Here is a 17,802-nt window from a genome sequence, read left to right as displayed (position 1 = left end):
GGTCCCACGCAGCCCTCTCTCTCTCTCTCTCTCTCTCTCTCTCTCTCTCTCTCTCTCTCTCTCTCTCTCAGCTTTTCTTTTTTAGCTATCTCTGCACTCACTGAAGTGATTTTGGTACATTGTTTTTTGTCATTTTCTTTGAAGTTTAATTTAATGAGTCCTGTTGCATTAATGTTAATAGGCTTACAGATCAGGAGATATTATAAATTATTCATTTATTATTCAGCAACAATCATTGCTCTTAGGTGTTGAACTGTTGCACAGATAAATATTATATAAATCTTGTTTGATGAATTTCAATGCAGCATGACTACTTTATAATATCTTTTCTGAGCTCAGTGATCTCAGATAAATCCCACTGTTCTGCGCCGACTTAGCACTCCTTTAAAGGCTCTGACACACCAACCAGATGGCCGACCTTCGGCAGAAAAGGCAGTCGGACTGACTCCTCCCCGAGTTGGTCAAAAAAGTGCCTTGGAACACGCCAAAGCGACGACAACTTGAGCGTAGATTCTGCAGGCGGCGCTAATCTGTATTGTCGGCAAAAAATTAAAACCGGCAGCTGATTGGATGAACACGTCACATGGGTCTGGCTTCTCCCGAATTTCAAAGACGGAATACGATCTCATATTTTACGAAAATAGTTCACCAAAACGTGTTTCTAAAACGTTTTAAGCGAGAAATAGGACATGCAGTTGCTGAATCTGTCTTGATTTCAGCTCAACAAAGGTCAGTTTAAAAGATTTTCGTCAGATTTTGAGAGACTCTAGTCACGCTCATCCCGCTCGTCATTTCCAGGTTAGCACTCCACCAATCAGATTGGTCATTGAGTCCGACTGCCTGCCTTCCAATTCAACATGTCAAATCCGATGGCTCCTCCGACTGACGACGGCATGGAACACACCGAACAGACTCGAGTCACTGACCTCGCCAGACTGTCCGATGGCCGATAATCAGGTTGGTGTGTCAGGGCCTTTACTTGCAGAATGCACCTGCAGTCCTTTGTGCTGATTGTGTAATGGGCTGCTGTCTCAGTAAAGCAGGCACTGATTTATACGCATTTTGAATGCAAATTGAATGAACGCCATAGAACAAAATTAATGCGCACTGTCTTTTGCAAATTTGTCCATTGTTCTTCAAGTCTGGACAGAAGGTCTTTCATTGGCAGTGGTAAACTTTTTAAAATGTCTCAGAGAATCAGGATGTCTTCCAATGGAGCTCGCTGCAAAGCCATATCAACTGTGTGCAGTAGATCATGCAACAGAGGGGCCTGAACTGTGGAAGGGCCTTTGATCTCAGACTTATTCCAGGCTCCTTGGTACACAGCATCAAATGAACATTCAGCAGTCTTAATAAGCCAGGAAAGAACTCAACAAAGGTTCGGTCTGTAGGGGCACCTCTTGCTTCTTAAACCTCAAGCCTCCCCAGATGATGACAGTTAACCATTGTGTTTGGAGCTTCAAAGCCACACACCAAGTATCCCTTGAGAGGAGGTTTAATTAATTGTAGCATGTATTGTTGCCACAATTTTGTATTTTTACTCAGATGCTCATCAACGAGATGTGTGTGCATGAGTGGGTATTCTTAGGGTGAGCACACAGGCACTGGAGCATTTTGCTTATTTAAAACACTTCAGTCAAAGTTCCAGACTTCTATTTATGATTCAGTCCATAAAACAAATACCCCTGTTGCTGGAGACTGCTCTGAATAAAAATCTGGAACATGCTTCTTTGAGTTCTGTTTTTGGTCCTTCATGTCTAATCGGATTACAGTCAGTCAGTAACATCCCTGTTTGAAAGAGTTGGTAATGTTGTCCCTTGTGTGAAAATGAAAGAGTCCCTTGTATTAGTTTTCTTTTACGTACAACTACGAACTAATAATCATTTTGTAACGTCCACAAAAGGATAACATTCTCACTATGTATATTGGTGCACATGTATTCAATTTTCTATGAATTAAAGACAATCATTTAGGCCCAAGGGTTTGTGTAAAAGAATGACTAAAGATTTTGATATGCAAACTAGATGAAAAATTGTATTGATTAAAATTATATATATATATATATATTTATATATATATATATATATATATATATATATATATATATATATATATATATATATAGCTTTTCAATAGCATTTATAAAGATTAACTTATGTATTTAGTCCTCCAACAATTGTCTAGTTCCTGTAGGCAGTCTTGGATCTGGACCAGTGGCTCAGCTCTCTGCTAAGGCTCAGCATCACTCTACATGTGTACAGAAGGTGGATGTACATCTGGCCAGACAAGGAGATGACACAGACAACACAGAGAGGTGTGTGTGTGTGTGTGTGTGTGTGTGTGTGTGTGTGTGTGTGTGTGTTTGTACATTAACATGTATTATTTGTGATTATATATGTATGTGTATGAATACAAGTAAAAGCTTGTCATCTTGCCAGTGTAAAGTTCTCTTAATAATTATGTTTAGGTTGTCAGGCTTCCAGAAACCCAGTTGGAAAGTTGCCTATAAAATTATGCGTTGTTGGATTTATTACTCCTTGCTGTTACTAAACATTATACACTAATGGATGTATGATCTGTTGGTCCTCTCTACAGTTAAAGTTATTGTGTGACTATAGGAGTCCACAACCTTCTCCTAAATCTCCTTATTCATAGTGCATAGTTGAGTCCCCCCGATACCAATATCATTTCAGTAAAAAGTGTGTGCACTGAATCATCAGAAATTGCAGGCTTATTGGTCAGCAGTGAGCAGAGACTTGAAGATTCCCCAAAGGAAAATGTTATTTTTCATAGCCCTGCAAACAAACAACCTTAGATTATATACGGTGTGCTGCTGTGCCCTGGCCCTGACCTCCACCTCTTTAAAAAGGAATAATTTTGAAGTGTTCTTTATTTCTTGGCTGCTCCAGATTGATGTTGTGGGCAACACTGGTGAAGACAGCCAGGAAACTCGAAGTTTGGGATGTGTGCCGAGCTGCTTGCCGATTCTGTTTGCTTTACGATGATGGGAGATGGAAGATTTCCAAGACTGACAGTAAGATAATGAATGATCCTCAGACTGATGATAAAGAAACAGAAACATCCCTCTAATATTAGAATATTCAACAGGGAGTAGTAACCCTAGTTGTATTATTCAAAATACAAGAAGGAAAGGATTTCCTTCATTGAAATAATTTACATCACAGTTTTTGTCAATTAGATCCAGAATGTGGATGCAAGGAGGAAGAAAGCTGTGCAGAATGTCTTGACAGTTGCAATGGAAGCCAAACCTGTGTGAGGGATTTGCTGCGCCTTTTAGCTGAAATCTGCTTCATCAGTGCTGAGGTGGGTGCTTGCTAACTCGTGTCAGAGATTGTTGTGCTTTTCTTATGAGCTTGTCTTATTGTGTAATCCCAATTCCTATCAAGCCTGTAGCTCCAAGTCATTATTAAGTACATACAGATATTACCTTGACAGCATTATGCAGAAAATGGAGACAACTATCCCCAGCAATTAAGCGACTTTGAGTCCTTGAAAAAGCGCTATACAAATTCAATTTATTATTATTATTATTATTATTATTATTATTACATGACCTGATGATAAAGACAAGTTCTTCCCGTCTTACCTGAGTTGTCCGCCACTAGAGTAAAATGCTCACCATTCATTTCTTTGTTCTTTGATGTACTACAGTTGAGCTTTAACAGTTCTCAACCGTCATTCCCATAGTGTAATGTGAGGTCTTCTCTTTTCTTTGTATTATGAAGTGATCAAATAAGGTCAACGTTAGTATTATTTTTGAGGTTGAGAAATTTATGTATCTTGTGTCTTGTTCAGGCCACTGTCCAAAAGTTGCTAACAGAGGGGGTGCAGCTTAACAGCCCTGTTGTCCCTGCAGTGGAAAGTGAGCTGTGTGTGTCTGAAGAGGATCCACACTGGGTTGTTTACAGGTAAAAAACAATGCTCACACTGCTAGAATCATGAAACTAGAATACTCTGTCCGTATTTTGTCTTTTGTCTATGCACTATATGTTTCTGATTTATTATTTGCATATCACAAATGTAATACATTATTCATTCATTTCTAAGTTCACATTTGTAATATTAAATGCTTTTACATTGTACACGATCATATCAAGCAATTTAAATTTTTGTGTTTATGACTGTTAATAGCTATAGCAGCAATATCAGCAGCGATTTAAAGGACAAATCAGGCGCAAAATAATTCTAGGAGTTAATTGCATACGTGTAGCGAGTCGACCGTTCTCTGGGATATATTTTCATGCTAATCGAATGTGACCAGTTTTATCGCAAACGCTAATTACCTTATAACGCCAGTCGTCGGGACACGGGTAAAGTAAAAAGAAATCACTATTTCTACACCACTAACAAGGCTCAAAATAGCACCACAATTCCACGGTAGCATAATGAGGATCCCTACATGTAAACTGAAGCATTGAGAACTTTGTAAGTGTACAGACAGTTTAAAAGATAGTTTATGAAGACAGTACTGTTCACGTGTACAGGCGGGCGAAAACAGTCACAACCAGTGACTTCACTAATGCCAGTGTTGTGCATTAATGGACCTTTTTCACAGCAGACATTTTGACTTGTCATAGTAGGAAAAGTACAGCTGAAATTGATAACCCTAACGATGGCTCAGTTCCATCAAGTGTCCCAGTAAGCTATTTCAGTGCGTCAGCATGCACAATACCAGGGCCTCTCCTAAGTGGAATGCAGCCATTATTAATGCTTTAGAATACACCTGTGCTTTTCCTATTATGACATGTCAACATGTCTGCCGTGAAAAAGGTCTATACACTAAAGGAGTGCCGTTCATTTAACATGCTTATATTTGTGGTGAATGGTGAACTGTTCTGTTTGCAAATTAACCACGGAGGGGGCGCTGCGGGAGAAATCACTTAACTGGCGAACAGACTTAAACATTAGCCACATCGGCAATGAATTTAAAACGACACCTCGAGTAGAAGCATCTGACCAGTCTCGGAGCAGAAAAAAATTAAAAAGAATTAGTTAAAAAATGATTTGCTATAAACGTGAACTAGTTCTGTGTGAACTGAACTTGAGCTAGCTCTTGTTAAGTGTGAACTTGCAAAACACTGACTAATGCCGCTATGTGCACTGTCAACTCTAGGGGCTCTATCTTGCACTCAGCGCAATTGCCTTTGTACACCGACGCATGTATCATTCCTATTTTGCACCCGACGTACAGCGGACTTTTCCCTCCACAGACACACGTCGGTAAATTAGGGAATGTATTTGCGATCCCGGGGGCGGTTCAGCGAAAAGAGTGGGCGTGTTCAGGCGCAAACAGTCCCTGGTGCTATTTTGCAGTTTCAGAAAACAATTCCGCCACAGACAAGGAAAAACCTGGTCTAAAGTCAGTGTCGCGTTATTGAGATGCTATTTTAGGGGCGCATGCTTGGCCGTAATGCGCATACACTTTGATTCTCTCATCTACACGGACGCAGCAGTTCATATTTTTGCAAACCATACATAATTACAAAGAAAAATATGACTGAAAATGCACTTCAGGTGTTTGGATCGGTCAGGAGGCACTTTACAGTACAGTCCTCAATGGCTGCAAAAATCCTCTCCAGACTTGAGGAGATGCGCCCGAGAGGCTGCAACAACATCGCCACCCGGCCAAGACGGGCATTTATTACTTTGCTGCATCCCGGACAGCTCCCGCTGGCGTGCGCCAGGCAAATCCGCCGTTATAATAGCAATCCGCCATGGAACAAGCGCCAGGCTCTGATTGGTTTATTGCACGTTACGCCCAAACCACACCTAGCTACTTCAGACCAACCCATTTTAGATTTGCGTTGGGCGCAAGAGTCAATTAACCCGCCGGTATAATAGCAACAGTGTCCGAGATCCGCCCACAAAGCTACTTGCATTTCACGTTTGATACGTTTCAGAAAATTGGGCCCTAGCTGTTCATAGTCTCTGTTGGTGTGGTTATAAAATGTAAGTGTATAAAGGGACAATAACTTGTACTCCAGGGACAGTGGCTCGTTTAATGGGGCAGTGAGCACACATTTGCATAACTCGTCAGAGGTGATGACAGGCAGTGATGGGAATGAAACAATCTCTTGAACTATAAAGCCATTTCCTAAAAGAGGTTTTGTTTCCTTATCTCTTAAACCAAAAATGCACACCAGAACTGAAACCGTTCCTATAACAATAACATGGTTTAACCAGCCTGAATCACACAGTCTCAACAGCCTATTTTCTTTACTGATTTGACAAGACCTGACTTGTGATTTCATATTAAGCAGTGAAATTAATGCACTAAGTTTACCTTCAGCACATTGCTACATAATGCAGGCTGAGAGCTATAAAGAGCTCATACTAATATATATATATATATATATATATATATATATATATATATATATATATATATATATATATATATAACTTACATGATATAGTTAAAGTGCTCATATTAGGCTTTTTGGCTTTTTCCCCTTTACTTTATTGTGTTATATATCTTTTTTGTGCATGTTATACGTTTACAAAGTGAAAAAGCCCAAAGTCACGTATCTGTTCTTTACTTAAATACAATCAATAGTGCATACTTTTGACTTTTACTGTGTTACATTTTGCAACAATTATCTATACTTTCTACTCCACTACATTTCCACAACGTTTCGTTACATTTTAGTTACATTTCCTGATCAGTTTTCCCCCCTGCCAAAACACCTTCCTGACCTTCACACGTTTGCAGTCCGCAGGGAAGCCTTCAGCAGCGGCCGTACAGCTCCCGGTGCCGCTCGCGATATTACCAATCCCACTATGGTCACGCTAAGACCTGCCCTTCAATAGCATTTATTGGCCATGCGCTTACCGCTCCGGGTACTACCGCTGCTCCTGTCACTGCTGCCGCTGGTCCCGATACACTGCTTGGTCATATGTGAAGCATCCGCTCACACAGGGTTAATATACAACCTGTATATTTATCTTAAAAACACTCTCGGTCCTCCTCAGCTGTGAAGCCACGTACTTGTTGTTCAAGCCCGTGTGTTCTCGCTAGATAAATGTGTGCAACATTCACTGTCCCGTGGGAAATAATGCAAAGTCGAGTTTCATGCGGATCACCCTGACAGATAACCAGAACTTTAAGTCAGAATGTAAACTGGGCCACAGATGGTAACCACAATTACATTAACCTAAAACTAACTTAATTCAAATGCCACAGGCCATACTGTTTTTTTTTTTTTATTATTATGAGAATATAGACATTAAGAGAATAAATCGTTATGCAAGTACCTTTACTTTTAATACTTAATGTACATTTAAAATCAGGTACTTTTTACTTTTACTTAAGTAGGGTTGTCATTGTTGTACTTCTACTTTTACTAAACTAAATATATCTCTGGTTATTTGTACTTTTACTTAAGTACTGAGATTCAGTACTCTGCTTCTGACTGGCTAGTAGTCCTTACCTAGGTACTGCGCATGTGCGACTCCCAACAAAGATGGAACAGAAGTGAGATGGCTCACTCTGTAGCTAAAACAGAGAGCTCAACACACAGGGTGAAAAGAGGAGCTGCAGCAATGTGCAGTACAACAAAAATATGGTGTTTTTTGAAAATTAAACCATGTAAACCTATTCTTATATAACCTCTAAATACAATTATGAACCTGAAAATGAGCATAATATGAGCACTTTAAGTTGGGGTTCCACTCTCCCTTGTGCATCAAGCAGTAAAGCCTGTTAGCAAATGTATTTATGTACATAAAAATCCAATGCTTGCAATCAAACAAGCAACTTTTTAAAAATTCATCAACTTTTTCACCTTTGGTTTAATTGGTCACTAGAGACAACACCATGGGGCCAGGATACTGTCTTTCTCTCTCAAACAAAACACACAACTTTCTCTCTCCCTTTCCCACTCGCCACTGTACTTCTCCATCTCTTTCACCCAGAGACTGGATCCAGGCTCTGTCTGCCTACGCCACCTCCAAATTCTTGCGGGCAGCGGAGCTCGGAGTAGAGATCAGGGAGCCGTGGGTGGTAGCAAATGCAGCCATTTACCTGTGGAACTACAGCAGCCACTTGTTGGCAGCTGGGGAGTACCAATGCCTGCTGCCCACCTTCCAGAGTCTAATGGCAATGCTTCAAAAGACAGAGTTCACTGGGTAGGTTGGATCTAAATTAGTATCCGTTTTTATTAGTGTATATACCTGTTAGGTAGAATAGTTTTGGTGATTGGCTTGGAGTTCTTGCAAAGTTTATTTTGAGCCAAGCTACTTCACCAACAATGAATGAAACAAAAATGTGGGTGCTCAGTGTGTTTTCATAAACAGGTCTCAGTGATTTTTTTTTTAGCAGTGGGGGCAGCAACCCCATCATTGTTCAGAATCCCGTTTATCTTCCAAAATGTAATGCTTCGTATACAAACGAATTGTGCTTGAAGCTGCAGGCCATCCAATTATAACGACCTCATCCACGTTGTCGAAATCATTTAGATATTGAGCCATTACATTGTACATCTTTTAAATAACAGGAGCCTATCCCGTTTCACTCTCCACAACGCTGTCTTTGGGCAAAAAGTCACGTTGTGAGATTGATAACAGTAAGCTTGCTAGCCTGTTTATGTTTCTTGTAATGTTAGCCATAGTTATTTATTTCTTACCTTGATTTTGGTTTCTGCGTTTCAAAGCCATCTCCCGCGGTGACGTTTTTGTTGGAGCTGGTCGTTTAATAGTCGACTCCGAAGAAAGCGAACGTTTTGACAATAAACTACATCAACACAACAGCATGTGGAGTTAAACTGGACGGGCCCAATAACCTCTGAATAGTTCTACTTGTTGTTAAATTGCAATGTGAGCGGCAGCCAACCTTATGTTATGTTGGCAGGATCATTTATTTTAAAAGGCAACCGCGACTATTGAGTGTCTGCCCTATTTCTGATACTGTGGCGGAAGAAATTTTGCCATGGCACACCACCACAATAAAATCAACATAGAGGAAACACTGGGTCTAAACCAGAATATCACGTGTTTGATAAAAAAACTCACAAAATGTCAACATTTCAGCAAACATGAAACAGCTGTTTTTAGACCGATGACTGTACATTTTTTAAATTACTTAGTGAGTTTTGAAATTGTTTCATCAGCCCAGCAGTAATTTATTCAACCCTCAGTGGACTACTGTGCCAATATAGTCTTTCAATTGAGGTGAAACTTGAAATTTTTTTTTTTGCTGGTAACCAATATATACACTTAAAATAGAAATAGAAAATTATTTTATGCACAAAAGTTGACTGAAAATATATTTTCTATGGCATTGTAGCTCACTCACACAAAAAACCCCGGCTGTGTTCTTATTTTGGCTATAGAAAGAAGCAGTGAATATTCATGAAAACCGATGAAACTGTCCTAGGGCATACAAATAATTATGTGAATGTTGGGATTCAATGATATTCTCATGTAATGATGTGGCCAAGGAGAGAAACATTTTGCAGTCCTAATCTGTGGTAAGGGTTTTCACTTTTAGGAAGAACTAAAATATAAAAACAAAGATATTTGGCCTTCAAGCCAAACTTTCAGTCCTTGTTTTTTCCAGATAATGTCAGTTTGGAGCATTCTTCAACTGTATTTTCAGGAATCGTGCTTTATTTGTGCTGCTGTGTGATGCTGTGGCCCGAGGGTTGATCCAGCCTCTGTGTAGACCAGACAGCGCTGAGCTAGCCCCGCCAGGAGACAAGGACATAAACAAACCTAAGAAGGGGATGGAGAAGGCTGTCAGTGGGGTTCTCTTAGACCCTGTTGCCCTTCAGGATGTCCACAAGGCATCAGAGGTATGTCAGTATCTGTGTATGTGTGTGTGGGATGTGGGCCATGGGCACCTGTGTGTGGCTGTGAACTGTCTTATTAATATATTTAATAAGTACCATAGAATTATTTGTGACGAATAGTGACTTTCGGTTTTGTTAAGTTACAGTTACATTATTGGAGCATTCGTCTTTGGTCTAATAAAATGCCTTTTTAAACAAACCCGCCTGTTATGCAGTAGCAGGGGTGAACCCCGACCTACACCAATTCATGTCCCTATGTCCCTAACGTGTGCATAAAACCTACCTATGTCACCCTATTTTTTCATAGAATTCTCTCTGACTCCATATATTTTTATAAAATCATAACCACAGTTGGATACAAATTCCTATGTCACAATACATTTGCATTAAAGCTGCACACATCACTATACATTTGCATCAAAATGCCCTCTCTTACCATACATTTATATTAAAACTCCCTATATCAACATTAATTTGCACCATATTTGCATAAAAGATAATTACTTAGAGGGCAACTATCTGGTAAGATTCCATTGGTAATTGCACAGTCACTAATTCTGCCCAAAATAATATAGAAGATAAGAAATAATCAATCCCAAAGAAGGATTGATGAGGTTGAGAGGGTTTTGAAACCTCCAATTAGTATGCAAATTATGAAAACTCAGAAACCAGTTTTTCTGGGACCTACATGAACATCAGATAGTAAAGTAAAATAAAACATGTTTAGTTGGGAATTTTTTGATTGGTTGCATTTTGTTGAAGCAAAAATGATTGATCCTCTGTCAAATCCCCAGACTGAATGTGGTGGCTTGAGCTGCTTCTTTTCAGTCTCTGATCTTTCCACTGTGAAAACAATGTCTGAAATTAGAGGATGGATACCCGAACCGAGCCCATCGGGACCCAGCAGTACCCAACGTGCCGGGCCGCGTTCGGACAGATATTTAGAAATGATGTTTGGGTTTGGGTCGGGCTCGGTCACATCAGCGCGATAAGGCATTGAACATTTAAAATGAAACAGCTTATTAACGTGCGCTTGTTGCCCTGCGTGCACTGATGCGCTCATCTGTTGATGTTTCCGAATGCCTTCCTACAGTTGCTTAATAAAAGCGGGCTTTCCACACAAACAAACCTACATGTGTCATTATTATGAGAAAAAAAAATTAGATTTTAACTGGGTCGGGCTCGGACATAAATATCTTAATGCCTGTCGGGCTCAGGCCGGACTCGGTTACTGCTCTGTCGGGCTCGGAGAGAAAAATGCAGCCCGATCTGCACTCTATCTGTAATGTCAGCTTGAAAACAGATCACAATCTCTGAAAAACGCTGAATGGAGTGTGAGTGAGACTCTGAAAGGAGAAATGTGTATAATCTGCATGGAGTTTGCCTAATCTTTGCAAGACGTGTTCAGAAACTCAAATTTTAGTCTTTTGCACAGATAGGTATAAAACGGTTTACACGCTGACAACTCATTGAATGTTTTAAACTTTCAAATTTCCTCATTCAAACTACATTTCAAACCATCACAGCTTGCTTTCAACCTTCTGCGTGTTCTATGTTAATTTTATGAATTATGAAACAGGTTTCAAACTTGAAATGATAAGCTTTTTTCATGTTATTTCCAAGCTATCAAACTTCATGTCATTCTCGATAAAATGTAAACTTCTAGTACATCATCTCTTGGAATGTACTGTATTTCAGCCCTTTTATTAGTATTAATAATAATATTTATTATTACTATGTCATAAAGGTAATGGGGTTTATCAAAGCCAGAGGTGACAACGAAACATGTTGTTTTGCTAATTGGCAATTTGTTATTAGTCATGAAAACTTCATTTGGAGTACCAATGCACAAATACTTACCAAAACATGCTTCCGCAGATTAGATGTGGAGTTATCAAATGCTGCCAGTTCAGTCACCTTTGGCAGGCACATCTGGCGTTGCATGATGGTACTCTTGTGGCCAAGGATTTTCATTGTTTTGGGAAGCAGAATTCAATGTTTCAGCTAGCATTTCTACTGAAACAGTCACTAAACCGTCGTGGCTCGCCTGATCCACCTCCATCTCGTTCTCAATCTCCTACAGAAAGACTTGGCGCCTGCTAGGCAGCCTAGATGCTGATCATTCGTCACTGTAGTGGTTCCGGGCGCGATTTATTTTCTTCCTTTCGGTTTTCGTTTTTTGTTCAAAGTTGTTGTTTTTTTACTCCATAACGGATGTAGCAAAATACAATACTTCACTCAAAATGTAAGTAAATTTTAAATTACTGATTTAAAAAACTACTTGAAAAATACAAAATACAAAACTACTCAATACAGTAACATGAGTAAATTTATTTCATTACTTTCCACCTCTAATCAAAGCATACAAGAATGCAAAGAAAAAAAAATCACTTTGTATATCTTGAGGCTTAGCAATCGAGGCAAAAAAAGGGTTATGGACACAGACATTGTTTACACATTGCATTTGTATCTGTATTTTAAAACTATGAAGCCTTTCTGTCTATGACAGATGTTGTTGACATTCCTATGTTCTTTTCTCATCCATCCTTTGAAACACATTACACCATGCATGCACACACATACATACACGCTCACTCACTCACTCACATGTAGTTTCCATGACTTAGTGTCTTTATGCCATTGAAGTCTGCTGTCTCAGTTCTCTTACTGTGCTGCAGTTGCCAATTAAACCCTGTTTCCTTTCTCCTTTTCTATTCAAAGGATCCACCATGAATATCAGCTCTAAATCCAGATAAAAGGCACTTTATCAGTGAATTATTAACTAAATTTCATCGTGTCTGTTTCCCTTTTGAAGGAAAGATTAAAAAAAAAAATCATTCCAATACATTTTTTATAAATAGTCTTCAGTACAACAGGGTCAGATACAGTGTCTGACTTGAACAAAGTCTTACTGAGTTCTGAGTGTTTCGCGTGTTTTGTGTCCCTGCAGCTGATAGACTGGCAGAGGGCCTTGAGCTAGAGAAAACACAGGGTGTACATTGTCTTACAGATGTGTATCATCATGTATAGTATTTGATAGATACTTTGATCCACATTAACATTTTTAATATCATTTAGGATTATGCCTAATCTTGACTATGTTAATGTCATGTCCTACTTCATGTCCTACTAGCTTCTCAGACTGCTAATACCGTACCAAGTACTTCATCTAGTTGATAGAATGCAAGCTCACTGTTGTTTTCTACACTTCCTCCTAGCTGTGTGACTACGCCCTTTGCATATCCAACATCCCCGGGGAGACTGTCCCCATCGCAGCAAGGAAGCAAGTGGTGGCCACATGGGTGCAGATCAAGAGGCTCTTGCAACAGCAGATTGGCTCAAAGATGGACACTAACGATGAGGTACCATTCTCTGTGTCGTAGTTTTAAATTGCTAAACCGTTTTTAGGGCATAATCAACATTGTAAAGCACTGTTCATAACATTTTAGTCCAGGATTAGGTTGCACTAGTTATTCATAAATCAATTACTATGTTTGAATATAAAGTCCTTCCCAAGCTCCTTCCCATAGTAACTACTAGCTAGTAATTTACTAAATCAGGTTGCACCATTGAAACTTAAGAAATGTCTTAGCTATCAAAGATTTTAGTAATGTGTAAATTAGTGCTGTCAAACGATTAAAATATTTAATTGCAATTAATCGCATTAATGTCATAGTTAACTCACGATTAATCTCACATTTTTATCCATTCTAAATGTCCCTTGATTTCTTTTTGTCCCATTATATTTTTTCATTTTAATACTCTTATCAACATGGAAAAGTGGATCGGCTTGCTTTGTGTGCTTTTTTTTTGTTGAAAACAACATTGGCATATACGTAGTGTTCAATTTCACACTAACATTCTCACTTGGAACTAATAATCTGTCACATAATGTAACACTGTTACATTTGTGCTCTTTCAAATTCAGTGTCACTTTTGAAGATGCAACATATAAGGTTAACTGACAGCCCCATTGCTGTCATGACAGTAAAAAAAAAAAAATATATATATATATATATATATATATATATATATATATATAGTTTATTATTGTATTTTATAATTTTATTTTCATTAATGTTTCATGTAAAGCACTTTGAATTGCCTTGTTTCTGAAAAGGTGCTGTAGAAGTAAAGTTGCCTTGCCTTACAACCTCAGCCTGTCAGTCAGTCCCCAGGGTCAGAAACCACTGTGCCTGCCTGCTCGACTCTGAGGAAGTGTAACATCAACAGCACCGTGACCGCTTTCGGCTCGCCATTAATATCATATCGCAGCAAACGCTGTCTGCGTGAAGTTATGAAAAACTGTAACCACACTTGAAACCACTTTATCTGCATTGCCGTGACATCAAGAAAACTGCAGACCATTTGGTCGCAGTCTGGAGCCCTGTGTTACCTTCATTTTCCATTGCTGAGGCGAGCGTGGCTGGTCGTCATAGCGACTATGGTTTCCCCGACTCATTTCCAGGTTCTCCTTCTCCCAACGCAAAATCAAGGAGAGGGTTAACTTTCCCTGCTGCAGGTTTCCCACCGTGGTCAGAAAAAACAGGGGAGACACTTTGTTTCTCTCCCTGACTGTAGAGTCACTACTCGCTCCGAAGCTAATCGCCGTGACGAGCCTACTAGCTAGCTACACGGCTCGCAAGCTATAGCCCAAACAAGTGTGTGCGGCTGCAGCGTGTCTGTTTTGTTTCCGGTCTGCTATGGCCACGCCAAGACCCGCCCTTCAATCACTACTATTGGCCAGGCGTCCAAGGTAACGTAACCCCATTTGTTCAGGTCCTATCCCCTGACCAATCGGCTATCCTAACCACCCCCGTAGGGCGGGTCTTGGCGTCCTTTGCTTCCTAGCTAGATCCGAAAGAACATTAATCCTTCTTTAACTGTTATGCGTTAATCGCGCAATAAAAAAATGGTCGCCGTTAAAATGGGTTTGCGTTAACGCCGTTAATAACGCATTAAACTGACAGCCCTAGTGTAAATCATTGATTATTTTGTGAAATGCAATTTAAAATCTATAAGATTTACATCATTATGAAAGCATTTGTCAATTTACAGCTTAGATATGTCAACTTTATTCCATTATTACCTCTTTTACCCTTCACTCATATATTAGCAAGCTTTCGTTCATTTTAACCACACAATGGTTAAATCACTAAATAGGAACTATTTAGTATCTTTAATCTTTATGTAAAAAGCAACCGGTCATAATTCATTGATGTGTAAAACTCCAATTAGTAAACGCTTACTGTATGTTAGAGTTAGGCTAAGTTTGGACTTACAAACAGTGGGTGCAACCGGCTCCAGTGGTTGGCAAGCTTTTCTCAACAGATTACTGTCAATTAACAAATATGACAGGTGTCAGTAGTGTTTGTTATTGAGCATGTCATTTACTTTCAATTTATGCACTGATAGTTACTAGAGTTACTAGATAGTGACAGTTTTATCTTGTTTATAATAATTATAGAGATGTGGACCAATTATTTGCACAGGGTTCCCTCTTTTTGTTACTCATTCACACATATGAATTCATGTTGTGATGTAGGCAGCTGCTGAGTAAAATGTAAACTGGTCTTACCAATTATAGCAATCCCTGGCCCTGCCTTTCACTGCTCAGTCATACTATGTCTGGTCTGCATGTTGATACTTTCAGCTGCACACATGCCTCTGAGTGGTCTGTTGTCAGCCGACTGTGAGATAGATTAAGCACAGTCTCAAGATGTGAAAAAGATCTGTTTACACATGTAGGTAGATTCAAATGTTGAGATTTATGCAAACGCCACCTTCTTCAAAGAAGCTTTGAAGTCACTTTACACTTTTTCACCACATTTTAGAAGTTTAATGTTCTACAAACTAGGATTTGCAACTTGTGGAAGAAGTATACTGTGATTGTGAAAATAACCAGAAATAGTTAAAAGTTGGGTGAATGCATTAGGGGTTGTGATTAGGGTTGCAAGATATATCAACTCAATATTGTTATCGCAATATATCGAAAGTATATATCGAAATTGCAATAAGTATGCAATATTTAGTTTATTTTGTGGAGCGCTGCGTCCCGTCCATTGGCTGTGTGGCTTAGTTGTGTTTGATTTTAGAGCCCGCTTGAAATGCTGTAATGATCATGTTTACTACGTGACAAACCCTATTAAGGCTGTCCCAAACGATTATTTTTTAAACGATTAATCTAGAGATTATTTTTTCAATTAATCTAACGATAAATTTTTCGATTAATCTAATGATAAATTTTTCAATTAGCGATTATTTTCCCATTGCTCAATTATTAACAATTTACACAAAACAAACTTCAATAAGGTTCATATCTCTATTTATTAAAATTGTTTAACACTGCACTATTCAAGTAAAATGAATTTGTAGTGCAACCTGAAGCCAGCTTTCAATGCAACAACAAAATAAAGTCACTTTCAGGAGGAATACAAAAATAAAAACTTCAAGTAAACCGAGCAAGTGCAAAAAGAGTAGCCTGTATTTGCTTTTTTTAACAGTAGTAGGTAAAATAACGAATAAGCTCTTGTTTAACATCCAAGCTCTTTTCCCTTTAATTTAACTTTAATTATTTGTATCTAAAGGCTGGTTAAGCACTGTAGGGAGGATAAGTTGGACAGTTTTTTTTTTTCTCTCGTTACAGTGATTGGCACATCTGGGTGATGGCGTCGGATATGCGTTAGCATGTCCTGTTCTATAGACATGGTCGTTATTTATTTATTCATGTTGGACCAGTCCAATTAATATCGATATCGCAATATTCATAATCGATATCGCAATATCACGTTTTGTCAATATCGTGCAACCCTAGTTGTGATCACTGCAATTGGAGTTTGAACACCCTGCTATTTTGAAAGTTCTCCAACTTAGAAACAATGGAGGGGTCTGAAATTGTCATCGTAGGTGCATGTCCACTGTGAGAGACATAATCTAAAAAATAAAAATCCAGAAATCACAATGTATGATTTTTTAACTATTTCTTTGTATGATACAGCTGCAAATAAGTATTTGAACACCTGAGAAAACCAATGTTAATATTTGGTACAGTCATTTGGTACTGTTTGCAAGTACAGAGGTCAAATGTTTCCTGTAGTTTTTCACTACCACAGTGCAGGAGGGATTTTGGCCCACTCCTCCACACAGATCTTCTCTAGATCAGTCAGGTTTCTGGGCTGTCGCTGAGAAACATGGAGTTTGAGCTCCCTCCAAAGATTCTCTATTGGGTTTAGGTCTGTAGACTGGCTAGGCCATGCCAGAACCTTGATATGCTTCTTACAGAGCCACTCCTTGGTTATCCTGGCTGTGCTTCGGGTCATTATCATGTTGGAAGACCCAGCCTCGACCCATCTTCAATGCTCTAACTGAGGGAAGGAGGTTGTTCCCCAAAATCTCGCAATACATGGCCCCGGTCATCCTCTCCTTAATACAGTGCAATCGCCCTGTCCCATGTGCAGAAAAACACCCCCAAAGCATGATGCTACCACCCCCATGCTTCACAGTAGGGATGGTGTTCTTGGGATGGTACTCATCATTCTTCTTCCTCCAAACACGGTTAGTGGAATTATGACCAAAAATCTATTTTGGTCTCATCTGACCACATGACTTTCTCCCATGACTCATGGATCATCCAAATGGTCATTGGCAAACTTAAGACGGGCCTTGACATGTGCTGGTTTAAGCAGGGGAACGTTCCGTGCCATGCATGATTTGAAACCATGACGTCTTAGTGTATTACCAACAGTAACCTTGGAAACGGTGGTCCCAGCTCTTTTCAGGTCATTGACCAGCTCCTCCCGTGTAGTCCTGGGCTAATTTCTCACCTTTCTTAGGATCATTGAGACCAGGCACGGCGCCAGGATTCCAGTTTTGGATGGGCCAGACCAATTGTGGGTTGGCCTTAAATTAAAAACGTTATCAAATCCCTGTTTAACCTAATAAAAATGACTGGCTAATATACTGTTATATTATATATATTATATGTGCTTACATA

General features: G+C 39.3%; 1 protein-coding gene across 6 annotated transcripts in view; it reads left to right on the top strand.

The window, feature by feature from the left end:
- The window catches only part of cfap46 (cilia and flagella associated protein 46), a 69,553-nt gene that overhangs the window by 10,544 nt on the left and 41,207 nt on the right, over window positions 1-17,802 (top strand). For all 6 annotated transcript variants that reach the window (XM_028603724.1, XM_028603723.1, XM_028603722.1 and 3 more), the window contains exons 14-20: window positions 2,185-2,314; window positions 2,910-3,034; window positions 3,200-3,324; window positions 3,817-3,929; window positions 7,936-8,148; window positions 9,617-9,812; window positions 13,028-13,171. In XM_028603724.1, the coding sequence (XP_028459525.1) occupies window positions 2,185-2,314; window positions 2,910-3,034; window positions 3,200-3,324; window positions 3,817-3,929; window positions 7,936-8,148; window positions 9,617-9,812; window positions 13,028-13,171 (1,046 nt within the window). The remainder of the gene's footprint in view (window positions 1-2,184; window positions 2,315-2,909; window positions 3,035-3,199; window positions 3,325-3,816; window positions 3,930-7,935; window positions 8,149-9,616; window positions 9,813-13,027; window positions 13,172-17,802) is intronic.

This window comes from Perca flavescens, chromosome 17 (genome assembly GCF_004354835.1).
Source record: "Perca flavescens isolate YP-PL-M2 chromosome 17, PFLA_1.0, whole genome shotgun sequence".
NCBI classification, from domain to species: Eukaryota; Metazoa; Chordata; class Actinopteri; order Perciformes; family Percidae; genus Perca; species Perca flavescens.
The sequence above is the reverse complement of the archived record's forward strand: the minus strand, read 5'-3'. Positions and strand labels throughout refer to the sequence as shown.